This window comes from Taudactylus pleione, unplaced genomic scaffold (genome assembly GCF_031769625.1).
Source record: "Taudactylus pleione unplaced genomic scaffold, aTauple2 ptg000457l, whole genome shotgun sequence".
Classification (NCBI taxonomy): Eukaryota; Metazoa; Chordata; class Amphibia; order Anura; family Myobatrachidae; genus Taudactylus; species Taudactylus pleione.
Window position 1 is genome coordinate 3426313 of NW_028284859.1, and position 27361 is coordinate 3453673.

The window sequence follows — 27361 nt, forward strand, 5'->3', positions numbered from 1 at the left end:
AGTTATGTGCTAAATCGATTGCCCTCCATTTACAATGCATCATCATTCTGCTCTGGAAAATGGTGAACTCTCCCTGTGCACCTGCTGGATGACCTGAAACATGTGATCTACTGGGAAGTCTGGAAACTGTGACAGTTAAATGCAGCCATATATACCAGCGCGTCTTGCAGGGACCTCAATCACCGACTGTTGTGTTATTTAATTTTATTCACTTCACCTTACATTGTGTACACCAAACGTGCCTCGAGGACGTCGACATGGCAGAACCCATACAAGTCGCCCAGAGCGTGCAGTGCAAAGATTTTAGACAACGTATGACAAGATGAACTGATACGCCGCTTGCATTGGACATGACATATTCGCCACAATACTACTCTTTGGGTCCTATGGACGTGCAATGTGTAAACTGTGGTGCCCGACACCTCTTGGTAGAAGAGATTAACGGCCATTTTGCAGACTACTATCACAATGGAAAGGTTTTGTTGCCCAAAGTGGTTGTTCCACCATATTTAGCAGAACTCTTTATGACAAATACCCTAAAATTACAGGCCCATTATCTCCATAATATACTTAGTAACTAATAGCCATAATAACTAAGACGGTTACCGCCGGGATTCCCTAGTTATCAAAATCAGTAAAGAAGATAACAGTGGATCACTGTTTGACCACCAATAAAGGATGAAACAATGGGCCTGATTCAGTGGGACACGCAGCGTCCATGCCGCAAGAAAGTAGCCTATGTTTTTTTTGGAGTATGAGCATGTGTGATACCCTGTAAAGACCCCCATATATGTGGACATTTGTATGTTGCCCTGAGCTGGAGAATGTTCTGGAACTGAAGTGGGGAGGTGCACTAGGACCCAGGAAATCTGGAAGAGTGTGCTTCACTAGTGAGCTCAGACTAAAAACTGTAACAAAAAGGGGAGGAGAGAGAAGGACCCTGAAACTGGCTGAGAAAGCACATGTCTGGTGTGTGAGGGGACTGAGACTGGCTGAGAAAGCACATGTCTGGTGTGTGAGGGAACTGAGAAGTAGGCTGTGAGGAGTGCAGCACCTGGGATTGTTTGCAGGGCTGTGACCAGAAGCCAAGCCAGGAAAGTGAAGAAGCTGCACTGCCAGGTCAGAGGACGCAGTGGGCAGCAAGTAGCCAGCAATATGAAGTAAGAGACTCCCAGTGAGACAAATGAAGAAGGAGCAGGTGCAGTGATCGCAGGCACAGTGATATCCTAAAGTGTACTGTGGCTCCCATTATCTATTATGAAAGACTCAGTAAGGCACAGTGAGTAACAACCCTTACAGCACTATAAACTGAACTTTATCCAAGATTTATTTTCCCTCCCTTTGCTACCAAGGGATATTTACCTTAAGAAAGCAAAGCAACCAGCTACCAGTCTATAGTAACCAGTGGTGTGCATTGTATGTGACTTGGGATTCATGCTGTTTAATGAACTGGTCACAATAACAGCCTGCATAGTACACAGTTAACCTAATTGAAATACTTTACCTCTGTTAACTCAATCCAAGAACAGAACTGTGATATATACATTCTGTTAGCAGACAATCTTGAGAACAGGGTGTTACTCCCTTTGCATACAGTTATCAAGGACAGAACAGTTATACATATATATATTCTACCATCCGGAAGTCATTGAAAGCAACGTGACCATTAGTCTGGATACATTTAAGATATTATCTCAGTGCCACCACCTTGTGGATAATAGTAATACATTGACATTCCCAGTAAAAAGTGTGGAGAGAACTCTTTTGCTTTCTGCCTGTAGCCATTAAGACTTTGGTGCAATAGGTGTTATTTGAGCGAGACTACATTAAGGGAAAACTATCTGTTGCAGAACTTCCTGTTATTTCCTAATGGTAATGCCAGATTGTTAGATTATTTGTGAGATATTAGAGCGTTTATCGTCATTGTATTGTTCTTTGTAATATTGCTATAACTTATTATGAAAGGTTAAACTATACTGTGTGTGAAACTGAGTTTACTGTTAACAAAGTCATATTGCTAAACTGTGTATATTGAATTAACATTACAGTGATCTACCATTCAGGCAAAATAAAACATTCTGTCACTGTCCACACGTGTAGTGACTTGTCAGGGGTTTTTGGGGGGTTCCCATCTCTCTGCCTAACCACTACAGAATCCAAGAGCAGCAGCAGGTCAAAGACTATTTGAAAGGCCGGGATTGACGACTTCTGCAGGGAAACAGGTACGACTCACATACTAACACCCCACCACTAGTGACTTATTACACATGCATCCGAGTCGCACTGCACGTGTGTCCCGGTGGTTAATGCTCTAAGCCGCAGAATTAATTTGGACCCAGAGAAAGACAATTTCAGTGGGCATTTCTGGGTGATCACGGAAGTGACTAGCCAGATGCGCACTTATCGCAGTCAGCGACTGCTTCTTAAGACGCAGTTGCACTGACAGAGTTGGCCAAGTTCAGAAGAATAATCCGCTCCTCCAATGGTACGACCAATGCGACTGATGGTGTCACTTAAAGCACACAGCGGCAGATTAGCACCGCAGCTGGTGGGTGTCTCTGTATGGATACCGTTGGCTGCGGCATTAGCATAAAGACGCAGTCACGGCTGCAATAGCGTGCACCTCTGAATCGAGCCCAGTCTGTCTGTATAGCCAAAATATTAATGTTTAAAAATGTGATGCAAATTAGTGCAAAGTATTAGAGCAATAACCAATTAAAATGTTTGTCTATGTAATAAAGACCAGAAAATAATACAATGTTAATAGCCAAGGATTCCTGACAAGGATTGAAACAAGAAGCCAAGAAAAATAATAATTGTACTGCAGAACTGCAAACTTCATTAGCCTGTTTGTGTGGTCATCATATTCTGGCCTTTCTGTGGCACTAACAGCCCATAGAGAAGCCGGAAGTGGTGTAGTTTTAGTTTGGGAACTGGTGTATGGCTAAACTGGACATTCATCCTGTTTTGCCGTCACTCATGCCAATATATACCCATAGCAAACATATCTATAAAACATTGCCACACAGCAGTGGCAGACAGGACGGTGTCACAGTCGTGGGATTTTGAGGCTGTGTTCCCGGGCTGGGCCTTGGACCTGTATTACTCAGTTCAGATGCTCGCTGGAGGAGACTTAGTTTGATGAAGTTCCTCCGCATGAGAGGGTGCGGATGACTGGTAGGGGATTGATGTAACACAGAAGTAGCTTGATGCGGATGGAAAGCCGTATAATGGATGGTGGAAGCATGGATTGCTAGGTGCGGCTAAGGAGCCGTATGGTAAAGGAGGCAGCACGGGCTGTTGGGTGCGGCTAAGGAGCCGTAAGGTGACGGTGGTAGCGTGGATGCTACTTGGAGCGGCTGGGTAGCCATATGGAGATGGTGGTAGCGTGGAAGGTACTTGGAGCGGTTGGATAGCCGTTTGGAGATGGTGGTAGCATGGAAGGTACTTGGAGCGGCTGGATAGCCATTTGGAGATGGTGGTAGCGTGGAAGCTACTTGGAGCGGCTGGGCAGCCGTATAGAATGGTGACAACACCTACGGATCCTTTTATAGGGAACGCAGGGTGCTGGTAGGCTGAGAGAAGGAGAAGCTTCCTCATTGGTGGTAGTGGAGATACATGGGCAAATCCAAGATGGCAGTGCCCATGGACCAGAGGACAGAGCTTCCTGGATGTGAGCAGCGGGGACCAGGCAGTCAGCAGGAGCCGGCGTGGGGACAGAACAGCAGCGGGACCCATCGGGGAATAATGGCGGGACCCGTCCTGAGGGAGAAGAGAGCAGCGCACAGCGCGGGAGCCGGAAGACACCGCGGGTCAGCGCCTGCAAAGGTAAGTGACAGGCTCTGATCCTGGGGTCTCTGGTGTGGCGTGTGACAGACGGCAGTTTAATAAACTAATCAACCTCATAGATACCAAGAATGTGTCATGAATCAAGAACTAGATCACAGGCCCGTAGCAGTACAGGGAAATTGAGGTGAAGTATTTATGTAGTGGAAGGAAGGTTGTTTGATCAACTAAGAAACTTTATGATGTAGGAGGGTGGGTTATATGTCCAGTGGGTCAGCCTCTTAATATTTGCTAGTATAAGATTTGGAGTTTGCAGCTCTGCAGTGCAATTATTAATTTTCTTGGCTTCTTGTTTCAACCCTTGTCAGGAATCCTTGGCTATTAACAATGTATTATTTTTTGGTTAAAAATGTGTTTCAAATTAGTAATGTGTTAGAGCAATAACCAATAAAGATGTTTGTCTATGCAAGATGGAATTGTCCTTGGGCCCTCCCACCCATCCTTATGTTGGATATTAATAAGCACATGCACAGTTTAACAAACCAAGCACTTCAGAGACAGGGACTGCCAATTTTATGGCTGAAGTCCTTTTGTTTGGGCCACCTCTAAACTATTTTTTGGAAGAACTACCCTCAATCATTAATTAAGAGGTTGATGATGAGGATGTTGGTGGTGGAGATTGCATGTGTTGGTCCAAACTGCTGTAAACTGATACTAGACTGCTTGTTATTTTACAAATTATTATAATTTTGTAAAATTTGTTTCATGAATTAGCTGCAAATGATGTAACAGGGAGGAGGTGCCTACCTCTCTACCTCTACTAACTTTGCCCTTACAAATGGTACAAATGCCTTCATAAATCTGATGATTTGGATAAAAATAATTCCACACCTAAGAGGTGGCTTTCCCAGGCATTAAGAATGCTTTCTTTTTTATCTCGACCAAGAATTGCTGCCACTTGTGGCTGACTTACACAAAAAACATCCTCATCATAACATCATCATTAGCATCAGATAGTACACAAGTATCCCCCTCATTATCCTGTTGCACATTCACACTAGCATCCTCAATTTCTATTATGTAATCATCTTTATTTGTACTGCTCATCCCCACATTTGCAGAGAGTGCAGAAATGGTGGAAGGAGGCTTCTCTACAAGTACAATGTCAGAAATGTCAGACACACATAGCACTTGTGGACACTCTTACACTCTCCTCAGGGATTTGTGACATTTCTGAACATAGTTCTTCAGCCTAGGTGTTTTTTTCTGCACTGATTTGCCTGTTTACATTTGACACCTCTTCTAGAATCTGAGGGGTGAATTTACTAAAGTGAGAGTTTTTAGAAGTGAGTTTTAAAAGTGATGTTCCCATAACAACCAAACAGATTCTAGCTATTATTTTCTAGAAGGTACTAGTTAAATGTTAAGTAGAATCTGATAGGCTGCTATGGGCAATATCACTTTTAAAACTCTGTGGCAGTGTCACCAGAGGTGGCGTTGGTGAGCAACAGATTCTGTGTGGGGTTGGAGACATCCTCCCACACAGGGTAGATATACTGAGATGTGACACACCTGTGGCTGCCTTGTGGAGATAGCTCAGGTGTGGGCTGATGAGAAGGCAGACCAGGCAGGCTGCAGTTGAAAACAGTCTATGGGGGACTGTGGCAGCCAGAGAGCCCAGTGAAGCTAAGCAAGCCACTGGGGGCCAGGAGGCCTGTGTCTGAACCTTGCAGAAGGCAGGAGGGGACCATAAACCTCTCAGACTGTGTAACATTGAAGCAGCTGACCTGCAGGCTGAGGAAGCAAGGGCCTACTGTACACCTGGATATACACGGAAGGCCACCAAGACTTATGATGTTTGTATAGCTGTGGATGGACCCAGCAATAGACCTGCAGAGAAGCAGGCAGAGACTTTATTGGCAGACTAGCTGCACCTTGATAGAGAGGGTTCAAGAAGTAAGCTAGTGCCCTAAGAGAGGGCTAGGTTGTTTGTTATTTTCTATTTTTGTTTCCTGAATACCATGCTGAAGTAAAGCACCATTTTCTTTATTTTACTGAAATGCCATTTGTGGACTCTAATTCTGCACCTAATCACTGCACCACTGAACCCAGTCTACCGAGCAAATTACCCCAAGTTATCACAACTCACTTCTAAAAACTCTCACTTTAGTACATTTACCCCTGAGTGAGGTGTTGCATCATCATCTGAGGTTAATGAAAATGCCTGACTGACAGCAGTTCTAGAACTACCACTTGCAAATAAAGGCCAAGGACTGAGTCATTCCTTAACATTGAATGTGGTGTATAGCATGTTAGCAATTTAACATTTTTCGACAGTAAACTCTCCCTTAATTATTATTAGAGGTGATGCTTTTCTCTTTAACATTGTGAAATATTGTTTTGATTTCTGGTACCCTGTCTTAAACCCTCTATACGCTTGAGCATCGGCTTTAGTAGATGTTAAAGTACTAGTATCATCATGACTGGCAGCAGCTGCAGCACTAGTAGTACTTGGTTGCTGCTCCTGCTCTTCTAACGACTGACCGTGATCCATATTGACTCACAGCACTGCTATTAATGGTGGCACAGCATCTACTGAATGCTATTTTTTTCCACAGTGCCACTTCCTGGCCCTGAACACACACATGTTTTAGAATTTTTTTTTTTAACAAATGACAACTTCACACTGCAACACACAGCGCTGATACTAACGGTGAGTCCGCAAATGGGAACTGTTGTGCCTAAATCGGTAGAGTTAGGAGGTAGCCAGTTTTGTGTGCAGATTGCAAACATTCTTATATCATCCATAAATACAGGGTCTGATTCAGCATGGATTGCAATTGCAACCGTATACGCAGATCGGTTGATGGTACGTACTGCGCATACGTATGTACCGCAGTGCACATGCACAACCACAGAATTGCGATTGCAGTGCGATTATGCAGTTCATAGAAAGCCCTCACAGAGTGAGTGACAAGATGTTAGCATTGTGGGGTGGTGACGGGTGAGTGGTCAGAGAAACACATGCGTGCCTGTCCGTTTGAACTCCATTGCATAGCCGTGCATAAATTAGCCACTGCAACGGCATATGCATCTTGAGTACTTAATGCAATTTCTGAGTCAGGTCAGAGCTGCTGTAATTGTGCATGCCGGGCCGATGTTGCTTGATGGTACCGATGTATACGCAGGATTACAAGGCATTACGGATTTGAGTAACCGGTAGTGGGCATCTCTATGCTGGCCGTGCGACGGCTTTGCGAATGCAAACATTAGAATATTTCCGCAGCAGACCCGCATTATCACAGCTGCAATCACAATAGTGATCCAGAGTGAATCAGGCCCACAGTTGCTGTGAGCAATGACCTTTCTTCGTAATACCATGAGAGGCGGTATTTAGAGGAATTATGTTTTTCTTTTTCAATGGTCATTTTTCCAATCACACCATGACTTATGTATAGATGGCAATTATCCATAATTTCCAGGTGGTAAAGATTTGTTTGTGAATATTTTTCGCGTTGAAAATGTCCACTTTTTTATGTTGACAAACTATATAATATATCATTCTGTTTATCTATTTACTCGGTGCGATTGTTCACTATGTAGTCTTATTTTATGTGCTTTGTATATTAATATTTCTTGAAAAAAATATATAGTTCAAATACAAAGAATGCATAATTATTAAACCTTAACTTCATTTGAACAAAAATCCATATAAAAAAAAAAACCTGGGAGGGATTGGAGCTATCTTCTTAATGTACAGTAGGCCTGATTGAGATATGTACATTAATGTCGCTCCTGTGAATTTGTGCGCAGCGGATGTGCAAAAATATGCAAATGTCGCAGCCACCAGGATTTGTATGGATTGCGCCCACCGGCTTCTAAGTAACCCTATGGTCGTGCAGATTGGTCGCCATAAATGAGACCTGGAGCCATATTTTCTGCGTATGGGAATGCAGTCACAGGCTGAGACACACCCCAAAACCGGTCACGACATGCCTGCATATTCGCCGCCACCCCCATTGCCGCCCACAAACGATCCCTGGCATGCGCTGATCGGCCCCCATCAAAGTTGTACACAAACCGTCGGGTTTGAGTACAACTCAGGCCCTCGGTCCACATCCCCTATTCAGGACAGCTTTGACCCGTGCACAGGGAAGTTGGAGTTATGTCCTGTTCACTGCTGTAATGCATAGTAGTAGCAAGTGTGCATGGCATTCAGAGAGCCATTTTAGAGGTAGGCAAGGGATGGGGGTCGGCCAGTGCCCCTTCTCGTGTGCACATGGTGGCATGCATACGTTCATCTATTTCTACAATTTAGAAAGCTGGGAGGTACAGTTTGACACTGTGTTCTCACTCAGAGATGAAGGCAGAAACACAGTTAGACTGTTCAGCCAGTCACAAAACACAAATGAGATCTGCGCAGATGTAGACATTTTTTTTTCCTTGTGAACACTGGTCTATTCTCTATTTAATCTTATCTCCCTAACATGGCTACTTCTCCCTTCATACCCTGTCCTGTGATTTCTAAGCGTTGTTCATATGGACAGAGATTATAGCACTGCTTGCAATGCAGAGGTTAAGCAATAAGGGTTCTATATATTAACATTATTTTTACTAAAATAAAGTGAAAAAGGGTGTTTTCACACCTTTTTCACATTATTTTAGTATCACCTACAGTTACTATAGGGCAATTGGAATAGAATTCGTAAAATTCTACTCCAACCCCTAATTATCACTTATTTTTAGTAAGCAGATCGCATTTCCCATAATTGTATGGGAAATGTGATCTGGCCAGTGTTACTAAAAATAAAATGTGAAAAAATACCGGGGAAAGCCCTGTGATAATAACGCCACCTGGAGGTGGCATTATCCAGGGTCTCCCCCAGTTACCGGACTCCTGCTCCGCTATAACGGGCAGAGCAGAGCCCGGAGCTGGCCCCAGTGATCAGCTGTGTTGTCTATACAGACCACACGCTCATTCACTGTAAAAAAAAAAGTAAAAAAACCCCCAAACTTACCTGAGTCCAGGGACCAGAGTTCGGGGCTCCGGTGATGTCCTCCCTATGGTCAGCTGGTCTCCCATGGTGCACTGGGGCCCGGTCGTCACCAGACAGGATCCCAGTGCATTATGGGATGTCACCTGACCGGAGCGACAGAGGACATCACCGGAGGCCCGATAACTGCAGGTAAGTTTAATTAAGGGAGGGGGGGTCGGGGGGATCCGCGATCATGGGGGGCGGGGCTTAGGGACAGGGGGGTAGCAGCGGCGGCCGGTCATCGCATGTGCAGGGCACTTGTCATAGTATTTTTTGCGAAAATACCGTGATAAGGCTCCGGAGGGGATTCGCAGGGACAGAGCTTTATCGCAAGCTCTGTCCCTGCAAGGGATTTGTAGTAAGTCCCTGTGATATTGCCTGAATTCGCAATGCGAATTCAGTCGGTAATATCACACTACAATCTGCATTACAAATGCAGATTGTAGTACATAGAGCCCTAAATGACAAGTCTTTATTCCTGCCAGAGTGAAAGAAGCTGGCATGCACAGTGAGCCATCTTGCCGTACAATAATAAATAACCCTGCCCTATATTAAATTACCATTTCACATCATCATACTGTAGTAATAGATTAGTCAGTCTGCAGGAACAAAATGAGGAACATTTATAAGACCTGTGATGTGTACTGTGTATCACACTTTCTAAAGAGAACAAATGGTGTTCCCCAGAGCAACCAATCAGCTTCTAGCTATTATTTATCTAGTACATCATATAAAATTATAGCTGAATCTGATTAGTTGCTATGGGAAAAACCTCCACTTGTCATGTTTAGAAGGTTTGATAAATATCCCTACACTGTGGCCCATAGCAACCAAATAGGCATTATCTTTAGTTTTCAAGCTGTGTTAGAAAAACAACAGTATCTAATTGATTGCCATGGAAGACATCTTATCTCCATGTAGTAGTAATGTGTAATTTTCATAAATAATCCCCATTGTGTTCCCAAAAGTTGAGTGATTTGTCAGCATGTCTTCATTGGGACTGTGTATTAAAATGATAAAGGCCACCAGTTTATGTAAGTTAAGATCAGTGGTAAAGTGACGTGCTGTGACATCAATGGCTGGGGAGGCACTCATTGGGTTGGGTCTGAGGAGCTGATTCAGACCCGCTTGCTAGGATGCGAGCGCTCACAACTGATGAACCACTGCGAAAGTTCGGAAAGCGTTCGCTCACCGGCATAGACAGCCCAGCTGAATGAGTGACAGGAGAGGCAGTTTGTGGGTGGTAATGTAACAGGGGCAGGCCACTAGAAACAGGGGGGTGGAGGTGCGGACGCAGGCATGCCTGAGTGTCTCAACTAGAGATGTGCGCCGACCCCCGTGTTTTGATTTTGGTTTTGGATCTGTATCTCCCCGGTTTTGGATCTGGAATGGTTTTGCTAAAACCTCTCTTCCGTGTTTTGTTTTGTGGTTTTGGATCTGGATTTTTCTTAAAAAATCATAAAAACACCTAAAATTACATATAATGGAACACAATTATGGAGCGCAAAATCAAATAAAGGCTTAATTGAATAAGTAATAAAAATAAATATAAAACTTAAATGAATAAGTAATAAAGATAATTTAATGGTACATCAGTGGATCAGCAGAAGAAAAGAAAAGAATAGACAAAAGCTAAACATGTAATTTATTGCCATTTTTTGTTTATTTATTTCTGTTTTGTCTGGGTATTATTTTTATTGCTTCTATTTAATTGTTCCTTTTTTTAGCTTTACACTCTATTCTTTTCTTCTGCTTATCCAGTGATGTACCATTAAATTATCTTTATTACTTATTCATTTAAGTTTTATATTTATATTTATTATTTATTCAATTAAGCCTTTATTTGATTTTGCGCTCCATAATTGTGTTCTATATATCTATATGCTAAGAGGGTCAGCTCCTCTATTGGTAGCAGCAATCATTTAGGGTCTCAATTAAGGGTTTTCTAATTAAATACTTACTCCTTTTCGTATTGGTATAGCACCCCCTCTGTACATTTCTTTATGTTATATCACATAATATGGGCCTGTTTTTGTTCCTACAGTATTATTAACCTCAATAACATTTATTTTCACTCGCTTCCAGTCAACTTTGACCACCTCACAGCTCACAATATTGATTTTTTTATCTAGTTAAGGGCCAAAAGGTTGCATCCATCCAGCTAGCTGGCTCAAAACTGAGTGATATATAGAGTTGAGGACTGTGCAAAGATGATGGTTGGGGTACCCCTTGAGGATTGAAGAATTGATAGTTGATAATTGATACAGTCACTGACTGAAGGAGGAATTGATAGTTGATAATTGATACAGTCACTGACTGAAGGAGGAATTGATAGTTGATAATTGGTGCAGCCACTGGTTGAAGTAAAAATTGATAGTTGGTAATTGGTGCAGCCACTGGCTGAAGTAAGAAGAGTTGAAACTTGATAATTGGTGCAACCACTGGCTGAAGAATTGATAGCTGGCGCGCAGCCACTGGATGAAGTAAGAAGAGTTGATACTTGATAATTGGTGCAGCCACTGGCTGAAGTAAGATGAGTTGATAATTGGGGCAAAAAAGTATTTGGACAGCCACCGATTGTGCAAGTTGTTGCACTTTAAAAGATGAGAGAGGTCTGTAATTTCCATCATAGGTACACATTAACTGTGGGAGACAGAATCTGAGCCAAAAATTCCGGAATTCACATTGTATGATTTTTAAACAATTTATTTGTATATTCTTGCAGAAAATAAATATTTGGACACCTACCAACCAGCAAGAATTCTGGCTTTCACAGATCTGTTACTTCTTCTTTAGGAAGCTCATCTATCCTCCATTCGTTACCTGTATTAATGGCACCTGTTTGAACTTGTTAACTGTATGAAAGACACCTGTCCACACCCTCAGTCAGACTGCAACCTCTCCACCATGGCCAAGACCAGAGAGCTGTCTAAGGACACCAGGGACAAAATTGTAGACCTGCACAAGGCTTGGATGAGCTACTCGACAATAGGCAAGCAGCTTGGTGAGAAGAGATCTTGGCGCAATTATTAAAAAATAGAAGAAATACAAGATCACTGACAATCTCCCTCGACCAGGGGCTCCATGCAAGATCTCACCTCGTGGGGTATCAATGAGCTTGAGGATGGTGAGCCCAGAACTACAAGAGGGGACCTGGTCAATGACCTCAAGAGAGCTGGAACCACAGTCACTAAGGTTACCATTAGTAACACGCTATGTCGTCATGGCTTCAAATCCTGCAGGGCCTGAAAGGTCCCCCTGCTAAGTCAGCACATGTCCAGGCCTGTCTAAAGTTTGCCAGTGACCATCTGGATGATCCAGAGGAGGATTGGGAGAATATCATGTGGTCAGATGAGACCAAAATAGAACTTTTTGGTGTAAACTCCACACGCCGTGTTTGGAGGGAGAAGAATGATGAGTGGCATGCCAAAAATGCCATACCCACTGTAAAGCATGGGGGTGGAAACATCATGCTTTGGGGATGCTTTTCTGCAAAGGGGACAGGACGACTGATCCGTATTACAGAGAGGATGAATGGGGATATGTATTGTGACATTTTGGGGAAAAACCTTCCCTCAGTAAGAGCATTGAAGATGCAAGGTGGCTGGGTCTTCCAGCATGACAATGACCGCAAACACACCGCCCAAGCAATTAAGAAGTGGCTCCGTAAGAAGCATTTCAAGGCTCCGTTTCAGCTCCTCCTTCAGTTTCTCCAGCTGCTTTTGCAAAAGTCTGTTAAGGGGAATGACCTGACTCAAGCTGGCAGTGCCTGAACTAAGTTCACATGTGGCAAGTTCAAAGGGTTTGAGAACCTTGCACAACCTGAAAATTATTCTCTACTGCGCTTGACTAAGATGCATTCCCGCTCATCTCCCTATGTCATAGTCCGTAGTGTAGCCTTGGATGGCCTTTTGCAGCGCCTCCATCAGCTGAAGCATATATAGAGGGTAGAATTCCACCTAGTTACTACCTCTTGCTTCAGCTGATGGCAGAGCAAATTCAACAGTTCTTGCTGGTTCTGCAATCTTCGAGCACAGTTGCTGAATGTCGAAAATGGCCAGAAATCTTTTGGGCCACCGAGAGCATCTCCTGCATGCCCCCATGTCATTTAAAAAAAATGTTGCACCACCAAACTAATTGCGTGAGCAAAACATGGGATGAGTTCGAATTCTCCCACATGTAATGCTTACACAATATTGCTGGCATTTTCAGAAATCACAAATCCAGAGGAGAGTCTAAGTGGGGAAACCATTTTGCAATGATTTCCCTGAGTTTTTCTAAGAGGTTCTCAGTGGTATGCCTCTTAGTGAAACCGGTGATAAACAGAGTAGCCTGCCTCTGCATGAGCTGGCATTTGTTAGATGCTGCTGCTGTTTGCACTGTTGGAGGCAATACACCTACCCAGTGGGCTGTCACAGTCATGTAATCTTTAGTTTGCCCTGTTCCACTTGTCCACATATCTGTGGTTAAGTGGACAGTGGGCACAATGGCATTTCAGAGGGCATTAATAAGGTCCTTGTACAGATTGGGAATTGCTATTCAAGAGAAGTGGAATCTAGAAGGGACATGGTAGTGGGGACACAGGACCTCCATTAACTGTGTAAAACCCACTGTATTAATGGCGGATACGGGACACACATCTAATACCAGCATAGCTGTTATGGTTTCAGTAATCCGCTGTGCAACTGGGTATCTCCTGTCATGCTTGTTCAGCATTGCAAAGGATTGTTTGACAGTCAATTATTTGGTTAAAGTAAAAGTAGTCTTCTCCTGGTCCCCTTCTGGGATGAAGATCCACTGACAGCAACAGCAGCAGCAGGCGTAGCACTCAAGGATCTCAGGAACCACGGATAGGAGAGGAGTCAGTCATTCTTATGAAATTGGATGCAGGACTACTTCCAATCACGAATGAGGATGTTGATGATGATGCAGGTGTTGGTGGTGGAGATTGCAGGCGCTTGGATCCATATAGAAGGGAGCAGCTAGGTGACATTGGACTGATTGTTGTTCGTTTGCTTGTCTCCAAAGTTTCAGAGTTTGAAATACCCTTTCCAATTTGATGAATGCGCTTCAAGTGACGTAACAGGGAGGAGGTTCCTAGATGGTTAAGGTCTTTGTCATGTAACAGTGAGTAGAGGTAACGGTTACAAATGGCTTGGCAAAGGTTATCTGGATTTGAGTGGAAATAATTCCACACATGAGAAGTGGATTTTTTGTTCCTTTGCCCAGGCATGGCAACAATCGGATTTTTTCACCATGGGCAACAAACTGTTGACTGATTTACAGTTTTTACACAAACATCCTCTGCATCAACATCCTCATCATCCTTGTTGTTATCGCCAACTATGTACATATCCTCCTGATCCTCCTGATGCAAATCCACAGAAGCATCCTCGATTTTTATGCCAGCATGTTGACTTGTGCTGCTCATCGACACATTTGCAGAGGGCACAAAAATGGTGGAAGGAGGATCCTCTTCAAGTACAGTATTAGAAAGGTCAGGCTCACACATGGCAACCGCGGACACACTTGGACACTCCTCGGGGATCTGTGACTTTTTTTGAGACAATTTAATTTTTTTTGTACCTCTTCTACAAGCAGAAGGGCTTAATTCATCACAACTAGAAACACCAGTCACAAATAAAGGCCAAGGTCTTATGCTTTCCTTGCCACTTCGTGTAGTGAATGGCATATTGCCAATTTTTTGTTTATCTAAAGCTGACTTAGCTTTAGCTGTTTTTTCTTTAACAGGGTAAAAGTAAATTTTTTTACATGGCCTGACTTAAGCTCTAGTGCATCGACCTTCATAGATGACATTGACGGCCTTGCATCATCACCATGACTGCTGCTCTCCTGTCATGTGAATGTCCTCCATACTCACTGCGGCCTTACAGCAGTGTCACCAAGCAATTATAGTGCAGCTAAGTTGCAGCTAATGTACACAACCACACAAAAAAAAAAATATATATTTTTAAAACTGGGGAAGAGCACCCCTGAACGAGGCAGCAGCCCCTTGATAAACGACAGATGCAGCAATCCTGCACAACTACGTTGCTAATAAGTTTAGCTAATGCGCACACACACACAAAAAAATTAATTTTTTAAATTTTTTTGCACTTGGGGGGAGAGCACCCCTGAACAAGACAGCAGCCCCATGATAAACGACAGATGCAGCAATCCTGCACAACTGCACTGCTGATAAGTGTGGCTAACGCGCACACACACACCCTGGGGGTGAAGAGCACCCCTGATGGACAGAGCACCCCCTGGACAACACAGCAGCACCCCTTATGGACTGCAGTGACACAGGAGCCACTGGACTGAAGCCCCCTCTTCTGTCCTCAGAACAGCTCTTAGTATACTAGAATAACACAGCCCTTATGGACAACAGGCACAGTCCAGCACAGCATCCTGCCCTAGTATGGAGTATGGACTAACAGAAAACCTATGACAAGTGACAACAGCCAGCCAGCCCCTATGACAAGTGACAACAGCCAGCCAGCCCCTATGCAGTATGGACATTAAGCAGCCAGCCCCTATGCACACACAGCAACAGCACAGTGATCACAGCCCCCTCCTTCCTCTTCACTCTCCATAGCCGGATCGCTAAGTTCGGGTGGGTTTGGATCTCTGAGATCCGAACCCGCTCATCTCTAGTCTCAATGCCGTTTCAGAGGCATGCATAATTAAGAGGCAGCATCATAGTACACATAAAATGGTTGTATTTCACACTGAAGTGATCGCAGTGCTTGCAGCAGGGTATAGTCAACCCAGGGTTGCCTACCTTTAATATTCTCTTCCCGGAAGAAGCCCGGGTAAGAGAAGCAGCAGGGGTCCGATGGGGGCGGGGCTTGACGATTCACGTCATTAAGCCCTGCCCCCTCGTAGTAAAATTGCCGCGATTGGGCACAATTTACATAGGGGGCGGGGCCAAATGCTGTGATTCATGCAGAATCACAGCTTAAGCCCCGCCCCCTTCACGGAGACCTGCGATTGTGGCCGGTAATCTCCTAATTCTGCCCACTTCACTAGGAAGTGGGCAGAATGTGGGAGAAATGCCTACCCTTCCGGGGATGCGGGGGGTTACCCGAAAAATCGGGAGCCTCCCACGAAAACCGGGAGGGTAGGCATGTATGAGTCAACCTCAAGTGCTGCAATCGCATCTGATGGTGCTCGATGTACAGTACCAATGGTTTCACGCACTTCCAGATGACGTGCGCAAGTGGGCGTCGCATGAATGGCTGGTGAGCATCTGCATACACATAGTGATTGCATGCCAAGACATACAGTAGTGGGTGTGCTAATGCCTTGCCGTGCATTCGCCTGCCTTGCTGGGCGTGCGCTGGATTTGTATACACAGGGTGCGAGTGAACACATCTAGCGAGAATGAGCTCCTGAGTGCCATTAGCCTGTCTTCTTACCCCTACTCACTGTAACTCTTCTCTCACTACACAAAGCTTCAGTGTCAATTGATTCTCCTACTGTACCTGCATCACAAACTGTGGGCCTGATCACAAGTGCAAAAGTGTATGCACCCGGCAGACTGTTGCGTTCTGCACATGTGTGAACGGACACAGAGATCGGGTCTGCGAATGCAGTGGCTACGCAGACCCATTGCAGGTGGATTGACAGGAAGTGCCATTTGGGAACGCCTAAGGAACGCCTGCGTCTGTGCAGCCATCCCCTCTCACCGCCTACAAAATGGGGCGAGCTGTCAATCACCATTGACAGCCGCCCCGTCTTGTAGAGAGCCCCGGAGCTGCTGTCGCTCCTCCGGCGTGCGCATACGCAGTGGGGGAAAATCAACCCGCTTGCGAGCACAGTGCACTCGCGAGCGGGTCTGAATCAGGCCCTATGTCCCTTCTCTTCCTCCCCCTTTTGCTGCTGCTGACTGAGCTCCGGTGCATGTCTGAGCAGTGCATTTTTCTGGTCACATGACACATCAAAGGTGTCCATAAGTGCTCAAGGCACAACCCCCCCACTGTGAGGCAGCATTACTAGCTGTGGTGTGGCCCCGCCCCCAGCTCGCAATCAGTGTCTGGGAGGTGAGGCTGAGTTCCTGTTGCCTCACCTCTCATCTCTCCCTGCAATTCTAGGGAGATCCACAGATTTGGCCAGTTTTAACTAAAAAATGATTACTATAAACAAAGAAGATTTTTATAAGTTCTAAATATCTCCTTTGTATTATTGTAATAATTTTTATATCAAAACTCTGGAGAATGACAGGGAGTATAATAAGGGAGGGAGTAGGGGCATATTAAGAGAGGACGGGGCCCGTGTGCAGTCTCCATCCAGGGGCCCCCTCCACTCGGCCCGGCTGCCAGTAGCACACTGAGGGCCTGATTCAGCTTTGGGAATAGAGTGAGAAATAGCAAGTAACTTTGGGCCTGATTCAGACCCACTCGCAAGCGGGGTCGATGGTGGGGCATTGTGCACACGCGGCATGCGCAATGTCCGTGCGCAAGCCCTGGAGCGAGTGAGAATTTCACTCGCTCCGGGGTTCGCTACAAACGGGGCGGCTGTCGATGTTGATCGACAGCTCGCCCCGTTTTGTAGGCGGGGAGGGGGGGTGGCTAGCCAAACGGAGGCGTTCCCGAAGGAACGCCTGCCGTTTGAGGGTGGCCCTACTGACATCACTAGTCTATTAGAGCAGGAAGCTCACTGGGGCTTGAGGGAATGAGACCCTACCACAAGGCTCTCATAGCAAGCCCTATGGTCGCGATCATCACCTGGCCACTCGCAAAAGCTGTGGGTGGTCACCCACAGCTATGCGAGCGGCCAGGAGGCTGGTTTTAAAAAAAAAAAAGGCTGCCCTGATTCAGAGCAGGCGCTCGCTTTTTGCGAGCGGCTTTAAATCAGGCCCTGTGTACCTGGACAAACCATACTGCAATGCAAGGGGTGTAATACATGAATACTGGCTGCTTTTGAATGTAGCCCACAAATACTACACAGCTTTATTTTTACACTGCAATTTAGATATCAGTTTGGGCACACTCCTCCCAAATCTAAATCTCTCTGCACATTTTAAATCTACCCCACCTACAGTGCACAATGGTTTTGCCAAGATGCTCATTTACTTGCTATATCTCACTCTATTTTCAAAGCTGAATCAGGCCCTGAGTGCAGCAGACCCCGGCACTAGAGTAGACTCTAGGGGCTATATTTACTAAAGTGAGAGCTTTTAGAAATGGAGATGTAGCCCATAGCAACCAATCAGATTCTACTTAACATTTAACAGCATCTTCTAAAAGATAATAGCTACAATCTGATGCTTTGGGCAACATCTCCACTTCTAAAAACTCTCACTCTAACTTTACCCCTAGTGTTCTGCCTGGATCTACTGCACATGTGCAGGTCACTGGGAAAATTTTCCTAGTGACACATTTTCCTGGTGATCACCTCACTGTGCCTGCGCAAAACGCTGGGCAAATGGCCGCGACTGCCTGTTTGTAGGTGATTTGTAGAGGGATGGTACCGCTGCCGCGGGACTACGGAGAGGTAAGTATTTAAAATAAAAAGGGTGCAGGGTGTGCGGTATGGGCACAGCACACCCTATCCTACACTCATTATACTGTAGATACGCCCCTGGAAGGGAGTATGACAGGGGAGGCTCTGCCTACTCTGACTGCACGTCCCTGCAGAGGGCCTGTTTCAGTAAACGACGCTAATGCATTCGCAGCTGCGATCCCACATGCAGCTGCTGTGCAAAAATATGCTAATGCTATAGCCAGCTGGAAATGCATTGAGATGCTTACCGACGGCTTGCCATATCCAAGCAAACGCGTGCAAATACACAGCCGCCGTCACAGGTCATTCGATAATCGCCCATCTGAGTAGCCCTATGGTCATGCAGAATGGGCGCCTGAGCAGAGACATCGGTAACACTTTATCTGCATACAGGATCGCGGTTGCAGGCTACTACATGCCCCAAAAACGTCCTAGACATGCCTGCGGTTTTTGTTGCCACTCCCCATTACCTCCCCCAAATGGTCCCTGACTGTCAATCACTTGACGAAGTTATCCTCACAGCGAGCGACATTGCAAAGGTACTGGCATGACCGTGGTCCATGCGCACTCGACCGATAATCACTCAACTGCGTAAATATCAGAATAGCGTATGTCTCTGAATCAGGCCCAATGACCATAAAAATTGATTTGCATTCCTGTTGTCAATTCATATTAATCGGACCCAGCAGAGCGATAATCGGATTGGCGTGCACCCATAAACACTGCAAACTTTTTAGCTCAGTGTGTGCTGTTTTGAAATGTATTCAACAGGATCGGGGGGGGGGGGGGTCGGGAACAAGACAGTGTGCGTAGCACATCAGACCCTGACCATTGCAGGAGCGTTTGAAGGAGTCTTTTGGCTCTTGTCAGTCTATCGGCGAACGCCTTTGCATCAGGTTTGCCTACCCTCCCGATTTGTCCGAGAGCCTCACAAAAATTGGGTGCAGCCCCCGGCTCCCCGGAAGGGCAGGCAAGCCTCCCAGCAGTGCCGATCCCCCTGGCCCCCTCCCCCCCGCAATAACCCCCGCAGCGGAGGGGGCCGGTGACGCGATTCATACTGAATTGCGTCATTTTGGCCTCGCCCCCTGTTCCACAATGCCTATATTATTGGGACCAAAATGACGTGATCACGTGGCCCAGCCCACAAATGCTCGTCAACTGCCTGGCCACTCCCCCTTGTCCCAGCCACGCCCCCCCATCCTGCGATCTGGCTGCTCCCTCCCGGAAGGAGCAGCCAGAATTCGGCAAGTATGCCTTGCATACACACTAGACAAATACAGGTGTTGGGGCGATCATACAATTATCGGCTGACTAGCCCAACAATTGTATAGTGTGTACCCGGGTATAGTCTCAAAAAAAATCAGTGACTTAATTTACTGTCTGCCGATATTAAGGTCATAGTCTTCCCATTTTAAATATGTATCTGGTATTTTAATGAAATATGACATAAACAAAATCACCTTTTCTCCAGTTTTTAACATCACTGGATCCACTTTATACATCAGATTTGTCTCTGTGCTGACGTAATAATCCTTTTTGTATTTCATGAAGTTTATATTGCCATTGTCCAATGGTTCTAAAATAACAATATTCAGTACATTTTAAAACTTTCTTGGAAATTATACCACGCAAAATAGGCAAATTAGATCGGCATAAAAATGATAACGTTTATTTTGCTGTTACAATATTTATATGTTTGTATCTCTTATTTTTGTGCTAAAAACTTTTTCATAACTTCCAAAAGAAAAATCCTAATTTGTAAAACTGCAGCAAGAAAGTTGAAGTATCTGGATTGGTCTGTAGGAAATGTCATTATTTTAACAATACGTCCCTATGTGACATGGCAATATCCCATGACTTGTCTGTGTCCCGACTTCAGGAACATAAATGTTGAGTGGTGTGAAAATCTTATGACTGCTGCTGCAGCAATGTTTATTAACCATGTTCTGCTATTTTTTGCTTTGTAAGTCACTTTTTAATTGTTTTGTTCCTACTGTTTCTGTTTATGTACTTTGTAAGCCGCTGCTGACCCCTTGTGGCGCCATATAAATAAGTAATAATAATACATGTTTCCCAAGGTCCCTACTGTGGGTTCTAAAGTGGATTTGCCCATTGGCCGCGGCATTAGCATAAATTGGCAGTAATGGCTACGCCAGAAGAGGCAACTGCAGCTGCAAATACACCCACCTCTGAATCACCCTCACTGCATCAGATAGATACTTTGTGGACAAACAATACCTATATGTATCAAGTTTGAACAAGGGAGCTCATTCAGACCCGCTCGCTAGATGCATTCGCTCGCTCCCAGCGTATGCCAATCCAGCGCACGCCCAGCAAGACTAGCGATCGTACGCCAAGGCATTAGCACGCCCACTATGTCTTGGCATGCCATAACTTTGTGTATGCAGACACCCCCCAGCCAGACTTAAGACGCCCACTTGCGCACGTCATCTCCTGGAAGTGCATGAAAACATTGGTACATCGAGCACCATCGGAAGTGCTCGCAGCGCTTGAGGTTGACTATACCTTGCCGCAAGCACTGCGATCACTGCAGTGTGAAATACAACCAGGTGACGTGTACTATGACACTGCCTGTTAATTATGCACGCCTCTGAAATGGCATTGCAACACTCAGGCACGCCTGCATTCGCACCTCCACTCCCCCATTAGTAGTACCCTGCCCCTGTTACCACCCACAAACGGCTTCTCCTGTCACTCATTCAACTGGGCTGTCTATGCTGGGCGAGCGAGCGCTTCCCAATCTTTCGCAGTGGTTTGCGCACACGCGCATTGCGATGCATATGCAGGGGCAGATTGCAAAAATCGGCCAGCTACGAGAGATCGCTTCCTAGCGAGCGGGTCTGAATTAGCTCCCGAATCCTCATGAGGAAGTGATTACATCATAATTATATTCTAATTGTAATAAATATTGTGAAAGTACAATATATGTGGGTGCAGATATATATAAACAAAAAGCTTATATAGGGTAGATCGTTTTCTCAGTACCTTATAATTATCTGCTTCCCAGCTATATAACCACCATAATATTGTATATTACCTAGTATTTATTACATTGGGGATGTGTTATGCCACATAAGAAATGATTCGACTATAATTGACAGACACAAGTATTAAACCGTCTTTTAATTATTATCGTCATAAAGAGACATACTTTGCATCATTGCAAGGACCAATATGTTCAATTGATACAACTTTATTTTATTTATTTATATATATATTGTGGTAAGGTAGCCTTTTAGCAAAAGCATAGTGATTCTAGTCTTCTGCATCAGTGTGCACCGCAATACAATGACTTTAACAGTGGAGTATGGCCCTCATTCAGAGGCGCTCACAAGAAGCGAGCGCTCGTTCTGAATGAGGGCAGCCTCTTGTATGTTTTAGTGCAGCCTCCTGGTCTCTAGCTAAGCTGTGGGTTAACAACGAGACCCTAAGGTTGGGTTGCGGTTGCCGAGACCCTAAGGTTGGGTCTCGGCAACCGCAAGCCCCAGGGAGCTTCCTGCTCTGATCGAGCAGGCAGCTCCCCACTCATCACTGCTGATGTCAGTGCGGCCGCCCACAAAACGGCAGGCATTCCGTCAGGAACGCCTCCGTTTGTGTAGCCACACCCCCACCCCGCCTACAAAACGGGGCGAGCTGTCGATCAACATCGACAGCCCCCCCTTTTGTAGTGAGCTCCGGAGCGAGGGAATTTCTCTCTTGCAGTGCGGCCGCTGTGCGTGCGCAGGGCCTTAACATCGACCCGGTTGCGAGCGCTCAGCGCTTGCGGCCGGGTCTGAATGAGACCCTATGTCTTTAACCAGGTCTGACCGGAAGTTCTTTGGAGTAATGCCAGTCATGGTAGAGCACAGCCTGACCTGGACCGGTAACACTAGTACGAGACAGTATCTCCGTTTTTAAGGTTGTATACACCAATGCCTCCCTCTCATCGCGGTCCATATAAGTCTAGTGGGTCTCTGGTGCTAGGTTCTCCACCTGGACTTCCGGTGGTCATTTCACCCTTTTCACCGTTCTCGCCGTATTCTTCAGTTCTCCCCCAGGAACAGTAGGCCTGTGTCCTTTACCCAGAGTGATTTCTGTGTCACCTTGCCTGCAGCATTGGAGCATCTTCCGATAGCTTTGTGTGTAGGGTTTCTCGGCATGGTGGTCGGCGGGTGTTACCTGTGCGGATGTTATGGCGGGGGGCGTCTGGTGGTGGTGCTGATGCCTGGCGGGGAGCATTGGCTGTGCACGGTCCTGTGTGGGCATATTGTCACTCTGTGCTGGGTAGGCCTGGCGGTATTTCCGTTCCGCTCCGGCATGGGCGCTGCCATCTTCCTTTGGGCAATGTGACCTAGTTCCCCAATCCTGGCATGTCACATGCTCACTCTCTGACCACTCACGGCTGGGCACTGTGTATAAAAGGGAGTTCAGAGCTCCCTTGCATTGCCAGTGCAACGTGTTTCTCAGCGCAAGCTGAGAGAGAGTTCCGGAACTTGTCCGCCTGCCTGTTGGATCTCTGCCTAAGCCTGCTTCGCCTAACCTGCTCCTTACCCTGCTGGACTTCCACTGCCTTCTCCCACTGCCTCCTCCTTTTGCCTTCCCCATTGCCTGCGTTTCTGTGTCAGCTGTTACCCTGCACCTCGCCTCCACATTGCACCTTCCTCTGGATATTATTTCTTCAGCCACAATTCTTTTCAGCCTCACAAGACCTGGAATACTGGACTGCTTTCTGTTATCACTACCTGGACTTTTTCCCATTGCCTCACTACAGTTCCCAAGTGCACTTTAGTGCTATACCCAGACTTTCTATTTTACCACATTCATGTCTGTTAAGCCACTCATTAAAAACTCCACGTTTATTTTTAAATCTGCTTCAGTGTCTGCTCCTATTACCACCCCGGGCCAACAACAAAACCAGAACCTCACATTGTGTTCCTGAGTTGTAGAACTTGTTCTCCCTTTGGAATATCCTTTAAACCGAAGACCCTGCCTGTTAATCAATTGCCGGTATGTCTGGTTGGACTTGCTCTAAGATCACCTCCTGCAATAACAGGAAATCACACCCCAAGATAAGTGGGCATGGCAGCTTAGGAGCTATTGATGCCATGGCCCATACTGTCTGGCTCTTGAGGGTGATTGGCAGGAGGGTCCTTTCGTATTCTTCAGCTGTCCCATGAACACACAGGACCTTCACCCAACCGAGGTGCTGGTTTCGCTGGGATAAGAGAACCCGAAACTATAGTGAGCTCACTACCAGTATCCACCAAGACCAGGACCACATTCTGGTTAACCAGGACTGTTATACTGAATAACAAGTTGCCCTTCTGGGGTTCACTAATAGTACAGCAACTTGGATATACTAGCCCTGCATTGTAGGTGAGGGAGCAGTCTATATACTCCTGCAGTTTCATTCGCTACATCCATACATGTCCGGGTTCCCCACATTTGAAACATGTTAGTCTAGCCAGCATCGGGTTCACCTCTCTTTCCATTGAGCTTTTCTTAGTTGGGCCTGGATGGTTCCCAACCAACCCCAGTTTTTGTCTTGGCATAGGATTTGGCACAAAGCCAGGAGGCTTGGCCATTTGCGTCAAGGTCCCAAATCTCTCCACTAGTGGGGTGAGTTCTTTGGCGGATTGGGGGTCTGCCTGCAACACTCACTTTTGCAGACTTCAGTCCAATTGAAACATTGGAGGAGTTTTTTTGTATATTCAGAAGACCCACAATTTCTGATACTGCATATGCTCACAGTTCTAGTTTATTCATTGTAGCCAGTTGATCTGCAATGTATTGCAATATTTTACATACTTTAAACTTATTGTTATCATGTACAGTATAGTTGCTCTTTTATTATTATAGTTTTCACTTAATAATATAAAATTGCAGTGGCCATAGTAATGGTAACTGCAACTCATTATCCCCTAGAAGTGTGAGAGTATATTTTATTATATAGTGTGTATTTAATTGCACCTGTTGTGTTCACGTACAGTTAGGAAGAGTGTATGTCACTGAGTACAAGGTTTGTATTGTCATTTGCATTTAATATTCCAAAATGTGATATTTAAAACCTCCAGAGGAAACTTTAAATTACTTGCCTTGGGACGTGGCTGGTACCTGGGAAATTTCAGACAAAGCGCCTTCAGAATAGCAGCTTTGATCTCTCAGACAGCTTTTGTTTCTCATAAGAAAACTGATATCAGAGCCAAGAATAAAGAGCAGTATGGGTATATGGTGCTAGGCAATGCTCTGCTTACCGGAGCCGGCGCTACCGCTAGGCAAGCTTTGGCAGCTACCTAGAGGTGCCGGCCACTAGAGGGCGCTTCTGAGTCCGCCTAACTACGGAGGGTGCAGGGGGTGTGGTTGCTAAGGGTCCCGCTGACCCAGCGATCGCACCCCCTGCACCCTCCATTTGCCGGGCGCCCGCTGAGATTGTGTTACCATCGGGCGCCCGGCTCCTTCTCTTCCCCCGGTGCCAGCCAGATGACGGAGCTTACTCCTGAGCTCCGGGTCCCGCAGTGCACGTCACTCCCATAGTTCCGAGGAGCGGGCGCCAAGGACGGACGGCAGCAGGCACTGGAGCGGGGATTAAGGTAAGTATTTTTATTTTTTTGTGTGTGTGTGTATGTGTGTGCCCGGGGGGAGGGGGGCTTACTACAGGGGCCTTACTACTGGGGGCATCATTTGGGGGCACTAGGGAGCACTACATGGGCCCTTGCTACTGGGGGCACTTCAAGGGGCATTACTACTGGAGGCACTGCAGGGAGCATTACTATTGGGGGCACTGCAGGGAGCATTACTACTGGGGGCACTGCAGGGAGCATTACTATTGAGGGCACTACAATGGCATTACTACTGGGGGCACTGCAGGGAGCATTACTACTGGGGGCACTGCAGGGAGCATTACTACTGGGGGCACTACAAGGGCATTACAACTGGGGGCGCTACAGGGGCCCTTACTACTGGGGGCACTGCAGGGGGAATCATCCCTTTCATTCGGGTCATGTGAATATTATTAGGGCGCTGTGTATGTGTCTGTGAGCTGGGCAGAGGGTTTGGAGGAAAACAGGGACGGTATTGTGAACCTTTGCCTAGGGTGCCCTGAAACCTTGCACCGGCCCTGCTGCTTACAGATGGTACATTGTTTTGCAGAATATTCCGATTTTATGTTCTTTATTTCATGCATTCTGAGAGACAGCAGTAAACAGTAACGCCCTCCCATATTCCAGAGAGGAACAGAAGATCTACCGTATATACTGGAGTATAAGCCGAGTTTTTCAGCACATTTTTTATGCTGAAAAAGCCCCCCCTCGGCTTATACTCGAGTGATGCTCCAAGACCAGGGCCGGTTCTACCGTCATGCAGATGAGTAGGGCGCCACATATTGGAGGGCGCCTCACTCAGCTGCGTACCATGCGGGCCGCGGTGCAGACTGTGTCTCTGTGACACAGCTGCACCGTGTGTGTAGCGCTGACCGGACGGAGTTCGGTCAGCTCTACACAGTGCCAAACACACAGCAGCCGGCGCCGGCAGCTGTGTGTTTGTTGTAATTAGCAGCCGATGAGATTCTGTCAGACTCTCATCGGCTGCTGCTGGGTAATGGGAGAGACGTCATGATGTCATGACGTCTCTCCAATAATGCAAAGCGGCCGGAGGAGCCGGTAGCAGCGTCGGGACCAGAAGCGGGGTTTCAGGTAAGTGTTTTTTTTATTTTTTTATTACGTCTCTCTCTACTGGGGGGGGGGGGGACTACTAATGGGGGCACTACCAGGGGGGGGGATTACTACTGGGGGCACTACCAGGGGGGGATATTACTACTGAGGGCACTACCAGGGGGGGATTACTACTGGGGGTACTACCAGGGGGGATTACTAATGGGGGCACTACCAGAGGGGGATATTACTACTGGGGGCACTACCAGGGGGTGGTTACTACTGGGGGCACTACCAGGGGGGATTACTACTGGGGGCAGTACCAGGGGGGGATTACTACCAGTAGCTGCTGCATTTCCCACCCTAGGCTTATACTCGAGTCAATAAGTTTTCCCAGTTTTTTGTTGTAAAATTAGGTACCTTGGCTTATATTCGGGTCGACTTATACTCGAGTATATACGGTAATTCATTTTTGACAAAGAAAAAACTATAGCCAAATAAAGCTAGGGTATTTAATTCATTATAAAATACCATTAAAAACCACTTACTTGGTAACTGGAATGTAGATAGAAAGCGCTGAAACATGGTTTTACAGGGGTCAGGCATGGCTACAGTTCCAAACTCAGAGACTACGATCCTGTTATGACTTTCATTAGACTTGTACGAGTCGCTCTGTAGGAACCTGCTCATGTAAGTCACATTTCCATTTTGAATTGTGAATTTGTGCATGAGGGCCATACCATCAATCCAATGGTTATACCTGCCAATACAGACATGGATATTGCAGTCAGTCTCAGATCAGATGCAGTATGATCGGGTATTTCTATGTCTCTCAGTCATGGCCCCCATTTAGAGCTGGACGTTTTACATACCAAATTGCATCCATTGCTAGATTTGAGAATACTTTACACCTGGTGAGGTAGAATGGGGACAGGCAATCGTAAGACCAGTATAGGTGTGATCAGGGCCGGTGCTAGGGTGTTCGTCGCCTGCCTATAAACCATAAATTTTCACCCTTCCTCCCATTTTTTGCAAAGGGACACCGTGCTCCGAAGGGTCATGTCGAAAAAAGGGGCATGGTCTCACAAGAAAGGGGGTGGCCACACAATAGTACCCCCAATTAAATTTACAACACACAGGTGCACAATCTTATTCACATTGCACCGCACATAGGGCCTCATTCAGAGGCGGTTGGAGGATGCAAGCGGTCGCTCAGAAACTGGGCGGCCACTTGCATCCTGACCGCCCGCCTCTGTTGCGGTCGTTAGGCTGTGGGTTAACACCCACAGCTCTAACGACCGCTCGGGTGATGGTCGCGATGGTCAGAGACCATCGCGACCATCGGGGCTTACGACGAGACCCTAGGGTAGGGTCTCACTTGTC

The 27361-nt window shown here is 46.1% G+C and overlaps 1 protein-coding gene across 1 annotated transcript in view; it reads right to left on the minus strand.

Annotated features, from left to right (window-relative positions):
- The window catches only part of LOC148504762 (carotenoid-cleaving dioxygenase, mitochondrial-like), a 78799-nt gene extending 52068 nt beyond the window's left edge, over nucleotides 1-26731 (minus strand). The window contains exons 1-2 of the mRNA XM_088448542.1: nucleotides 26527-26731; nucleotides 19790-19905 (exon numbers count right to left, since the gene is read on the minus strand). Coding sequence (XP_088304668.1) covers nucleotides 19790-19905; nucleotides 26527-26716 — 306 coding nt within the window. The 5' untranslated portion in view covers nucleotides 26717-26731. The remainder of the gene's footprint in view (nucleotides 1-19789; nucleotides 19906-26526) is intronic.
- Between the last annotated feature and the right edge of the window lie 630 nt (nucleotides 26732-27361).